The 6,000-nt window shown below is 42.7% G+C and overlaps 1 protein-coding gene across 3 annotated transcripts in view; it reads left to right on the forward strand.

Moving 5' to 3' along the window:
* DPY19L3 (dpy-19 like C-mannosyltransferase 3) overlaps positions 1–5,096 on the forward strand; it is a 67,496-nt gene extending 62,400 nt beyond the window's left edge. For all 3 annotated transcript variants that reach the window (XM_006016603.3, XM_006016604.2, XM_025216683.1), the window contains 3 exons: positions 95–227; positions 3,008–3,166; positions 3,851–5,096. In XM_006016603.3, the coding sequence (XP_006016665.1) occupies positions 95–227; positions 3,008–3,166; positions 3,851–4,012 (454 nt within the window). In that variant the 3' untranslated portion in view covers positions 4,013–5,096. The remainder of the gene's footprint in view (positions 1–94; positions 228–3,007; positions 3,167–3,850) is intronic.
* Positions 5,097–6,000: the final 904 nt, after the last annotated feature.

Genomic DNA, 6,000 nt, shown 5'->3' on the forward strand with positions numbered 1-6,000 from the left:
CCCTTCAATATGTACTTTTTCCTGATTTGTAATTTTAACAACCCAACAAGCCACCATCAATCAGGATATCCTCAAAATTATGATAATTTTTTAGGTCCAACACTCCTAAGACAGCAGCATTTGCTGGGAGCATGCAGCTATTAGCAGGAGTTAAATTGTGCACTGGAAGGATCTTAACTAATCATCCGCATTATGAGGACAAGAGTCTGCGAGAGAGAACAAAACAGGTAAGAACATTTCTGAGCTCCTCAACTAGATCTCATTCATAATTCAGCTGGTTTCATCCCACAGAAACGTGGACACTAATGGAATGTTGAAACTGAAATCACCATTCATTGCTCCTAGTTTCAATTATGAATCAAGGAATTGGTTTAGTGCATGAAGCTTTTAATGTCTTGGGCAGCTGCTAACTTGTGTCCAGGCTCTTGTATCTTTGTAGGTCATGTCTACATAGCACAGGTTAGTGGTATGTAGCTATGTTAAGAACAAGCACACCTAGGGATCTCTGCATGGTAATGCTTGGGCCACATAGCCATGCCTCAGAGCTTGAGAACAGAAAGAGCTGGTGGCCAAGGTAATATTTAGGCACCTTTGTGCTTTCTTTATCATTTTGAGAACCTCTCAGGTTTGCAGTTTACAGTAGGCCACCCAGGGTATGCTATAGGCTATACCAGGATTGGACAAAATATGACAGATCTGGCCTATCAAATGATTTTGTCTGCAGCCTGCAGTGGGTCCTGCCAGGCCATGTCATGTGCAGTTGTTCCCACCACCACCAGGTGCACAGCAGGGCTGGAGCCATGTAGCGGCCAACTCGCTTCCCAGTGGTGGTAGCTCTTTCCGGTTGCCACCACTGCCCAACTCAGCCCCGTTGTCTGGACACCCTAGCCCACCTACCCTGCAGCCACCACCAGTGCCAAGACCCACATAGGCAGGGTATGTGGCTGGGCAGATGAGATGTGGCCACAGGCAAGCAGGGAGCAGGCAAGCAGGATGGGTGGGCAGAACTAGGATCATGGGGCAGTGACAGTACGGGGCAGGGCTTAGGCTTAGGGCAGGGGCCCTGTGACAGGCATTGGTTCTGCAGGTAGGGGCAGACAGGGAGTGAATTGCAGCTCTCCCCTGATCCTTGGCCCCGCACTGTCACTGCCCCACAATCCTGGACCCAGCCCCACCTGACCATTCCACTCCCGGACACAGCTCCCTGCCTGCAGCCCTGTCCTGTCCACCTAGCCACATGACCTGCTGTGCAAATCTTGGCCGATCTCCATCGAGACCCTGGGATTGCGGGGCAATAAGAGTGTGGGGCCAGAGCCCAGAACAGAACCACAATCTGCTCCCTACATGCCCCTACCTGCAGAACTGGCACCCATTGCAGGGGCATGCAAGGAGTAGATTGTGCCCTTGCCGCAGGCCCTGGCTCTGCACTGTCACAGTCCCGCCTGCCCATCCCACTCCCTGCCCATCCTTGGCCCCATCCCAGCCACCCTGTCCAGCACAGAGCAGAACCACTTAGCAAGCTTAGGTGAGGTGTTGCAGGGGGGTGGGGTGCTGACCCAGCCCGCAACAGCTCACCAAAACTCCCTAAGTGGCCTTCGAGCCCAAATAATAGCCCACCCATTGGCTATACTGTTCTTCCTTGGCATGCCTTCTAAGCAGCAGGGCTTATAACTGTGTCCTTAGAAAGACTATTTGAAATTCACTTCCCCAGGTGTCATTCCATGAGCTCTCCTCCCAACTAGAACTGGAGTTCCTGTACACAGGTGGGAGTGAGGATCCCTCACTTATCCATTAGTGTAAACTACACTATCCATTTTCATGCATGGAAATCAATGCATGAGCTAAGAGACATCTCTCTTAAATGAGGGGATATTTTCAGTGGAGATAGTTTAAACTTGTTTCCTTGCCATGATTGCCACAAAACAGATCTGTTGACATTTAAGTGAATGCTCCAAAGTATGTTTGTTTCAGTGCTCCCAGCAAGGTGGCTTTTAGCTGAAGTAGGTCAGGAGTCTCCTTTGTGGACAGTGAAGTTTTAGCTAAAATTTTATAAGTGTTCATACATAACTTAAAGTGCTAGACCGGTCTTAATCCATTTGAATAATATAGCAATGTTGCTTAACAGGGGAGAACATTTCCTGGCTCTTAAGGGTCAGCTGGGATAAGAGACTGATGATAAACTTCAGTTCCTCCATTAATGTGTCATGCTGGGAAAACACACTTCTGTAACTCTCCCTAGAGGACTAAATTTGATGAGAGATTCATGGATATTAACTCAGCAGCAAAAGCAAACATTGACTTACTCTACTGCATGGTTTTCACAGAACCAGAGGATGAAATTCTGGTCCCACTGAAGTTAATGGTTATGCTGCCATTGACTTCATTAAGGTCAGAATTTCACTCAACTTCTCTATGACCTCTTGTTTCTCTTCCCACATTCTTGCTGAAGCAGCAAAACACATCAAGTAAGGCTGAGCTGCATGACACTATAAACATGCAAGAACCAACCTTTGAAAGCTCTTAAATCCATATTTCACTTTGTAACAGTTTGAAATATTTACAGTAAGTAGGACATCCCTTGTTACTTTAAATACCCATAAACTCCTTGGGAGTTTTAACTCCCGATGAAGAAACTGGCCAGAAACTTCATGAAGTGCAGTGGAGACTTTGGGCCAGATGTAGAGGAGGTCTTGGATATCTCCAAGTTCAGTGCCATAAAGTCTGTCTTTTAGGTGCCTGGCCTTTGGAGTGGGAGTTAGAGCTCTAAGTTAGGTGCTTAGGCTTCTTACATGGTGGGACACAGGTGTCTTAGCTCAGTGATCAGAAAACCCACATGCTAAATAAGGAGTGGGTTCCAGGTCCTTCTTAGCTGAAGGGAATTCTAACCCACATCTCCTATCTCTTTCTATCTTGTGAATCAAGTTGAAAAAATAATGAATTAGGACAAAAAGATCTACAGTATTAATTAACCCATTTTGCTCTTAAACCTTCGTTTCTGTTTCTGCAGGTTTATCAGATATATGCAAAGAGATCTCCAGAGGAGGTTTACAGAACACTGAGGTCTTTTGGCACAGACTATGTGATCTTGGAGGACAGCATATGTTACGAAAGACGGCACAGCAGAGGCTGTCGGTTACGTGACCTGCTTGATATAGCTAACGGTCATGTAAGTACTGTACAAGGCCTTAAAAAGAAAGTTGTTTAGTTTCCGCTAGTAGGAAAGCATTTAACAGAATAGTCTAAGGCAGCTTACTTCTTTTCCATTTTTGACACAAGAGTAAGGACCAAGGACCAAGGCCCAGAGACCTCTTGCAGTGAGGAATACAGCCTAGAGGAAACCTGGCTGCTTCAACCAGTAGTATGTAATGGGGGAGGAACTCATAATGGGATGGAAATAGTTACTCCGTGCTGCACCTCACACTAATACTACACATGCATAGCGTTTCCTGTGCATACTCATCCAGAGGCTGGGCGGGTGAATTTCTGTGCTTCAACTCCGATGGCAGATGAAGAGGTTTTGTTGCGTGTAAGTTACTTGGCTGTACCCAAGACCTGTGCCTTTCAGTGTAGAGCCCTAAAGATTACACACCACCACACAGCTCCTATGCCAACACCACACAGCTCCTACACCATACATAAACCAGGTTTAGATTTTAGCTTGTCATCCATTGTGATGCTATCGTAATGTCTGACAGTTTAATTTGATTCTCTTCCTCCTGTTTGGTTCAGTCTTAAGTCTGACTCCCTGAGCATGGAGAGAGAGGGAGAGGGAATTTTGAAAACTTGAGTTATCACTTGTAACCATTTAATACTTGAGGGTGTTTCACAGATCTGTTCACTTTCCTTACAGATCATGGATGGCGTAGGAGACAATGAACCCAATTTGAAGCCTTCCGCATATCCTCGCTTTTGTGAGGAAATTAAAAAAAACTTACCTGCATATACCTTATACTTTACTCGAGTATTCCAGAACAAAACATTCCACGTTTACAAGCTCACTAAGCATAAATAGCGTGAATTCCCAACTGTGACTCAAGTTTAATATTTTAATACTCAGTCCACAAGGGGAAGTGTTGAAGACGTTTACAGAAGTGTTACATTTTTAAAGGCATTTTACATTGATTGTTCCTTGGTTAATTACTGTGATTCCTAGGTTAGTTTCAGACAGTTTAGTTTTGATAACATTCTTGACATTGCCAAAATTTTCATAGATTTTTACACTAATGCCAGCAGGGGACCACCATAATTGAGTCTGATCTCTATACATGTAGGCCACAGAATTTTTCCAGAAGCTGAATTTTATGTTTAGCTCACTGAAAAATATAGACAGAACAGGTAGTTTGCCTCAGAACTGCAGAATGATCAAGCTGTATAATTCTGCTCAGGGGTTTGGATATTTTACTGTAAGCTGAACACGATAAAAATTCAGTGAAGGCCGGTACGCCTCGCTGTCTCATTACTAAATATGCATTAGCCTCAGTTGTCCGAGCTGATACTTCAAGGTGGACCACTATTGCTTAAGCAGAGCCTCTCTTTTTGGTTCAATGGTGCTCTGTATGGGAGTAAAGCTCCCAGCATGTGCATCTGATTGAAAATCAGAGCCTTTTGTAGTGAAAACACTGTGGAGAATAAAGTAGTTTTTATTGTTGTTTTAACACTTTACTTATACAGATGTGTGTTGCCTGTTTTTATGCTGTTTTAACTTTTGATGATGGGTCTTTGTGTATTTCTTGTGAGTCTCATGCTGGAGCATGTTGCTGTATGTGGCACGTTGGTAATCTCTTAATTTAAAATACTAAACACGAGTAAATGATAACAAAAAAAATTCTCCGCTGGGATTCTCACAACACTATTTATTATCTGTACTCTGCACTAATGAGAGATTTTTCTCTAAGTGAATCTCCCCCAATAGCTGGTGCAGAATACTGAAGTTGAACACTGCCAATATGATATGGGGAGTGTTTTGCCTCGACAGTGACAGAAGTTTGTATGTGAACGTGCACATGCACCTGCATAAGCATGTCTCGGAGCCTTGCTTTTTAGTATTCAAGAGACACAAAACAGGTCTCTTTTCTTTAAAAAAAAAAAAAAAAAAATTAAAAAGCATACAATCACTGTTTCCCTCCTCTTCACCCTCAGAATCTAGAGCCGATTTGGGGCTGACCATGAAGATGCAGCTTAACTTAAAAACCTTTGAAAACTTTGTGTTTTTGTTTTTAGCCTTTGTATTTCTCCCAGGCTAGAACTTTATGAATTCTATCAACTTTTTAAACTGTTGTATAGGAAACTTGTCACTTCTACAGTGTCTTGGTGCAGCTTATTGTTTTTATACTAAACGTAGAGACTAGGTCCGTGTGAAAACCTAACAACACTCGGCAACCTTACCTAGGCACCTGCTAATGTTAGTAGTTCCTTATGAAAAGCCAAAAGAGTGATAATCAAGTAAGTGCCTCCAGGCCAATGCTGAATTAACATTTGAACACCTATAGGAGTGTATGTGGCTTGCTCCGATAATTCATTTATGTTAATTACTGTTGCAATTAATTTCTAATGACAGGAAACTTAAAGTGGTACTCATAGCACACTCAACATTTAATTTAATCAAGATGTGTAATGAGATTAACTTTCACAACTGAGCTATGTTCCAATTCCAAATGATTTAAATGTTTTCCCTTTGCAGTTGTACTGAGGTAAATTACTGCAGGGGTAAAGATGGTCATATCACATGCTCAAACAATTTTATATTCAGTAAATACTCATTAAGCAGCATTCCACATCTTTCTGCACTTTCATGTGAACACAAAAGGAAAGTGTGCTTTAATCAAACTGTATTTAAATCAAACATTGACAGTAGCGAGGTTGTTAAACTGAACGACTGAAACTCCTGAATAATTTCTATCCTGTATTCCTTAATGAGGTTGGAGACCAGTGCAGTTTAACATAATACAATAATAAAACATTTTAATCAGTATTAAAACTTTAATTAAGCCCGTAATGATG

The sequence above is a fragment of the Alligator sinensis genome, unplaced genomic scaffold (genome assembly GCF_000455745.1).
Source record: "Alligator sinensis unplaced genomic scaffold, ASM45574v1 scaffold170_1, whole genome shotgun sequence".
Classification (NCBI taxonomy): Eukaryota; Metazoa; Chordata; order Crocodylia; family Alligatoridae; genus Alligator; species Alligator sinensis.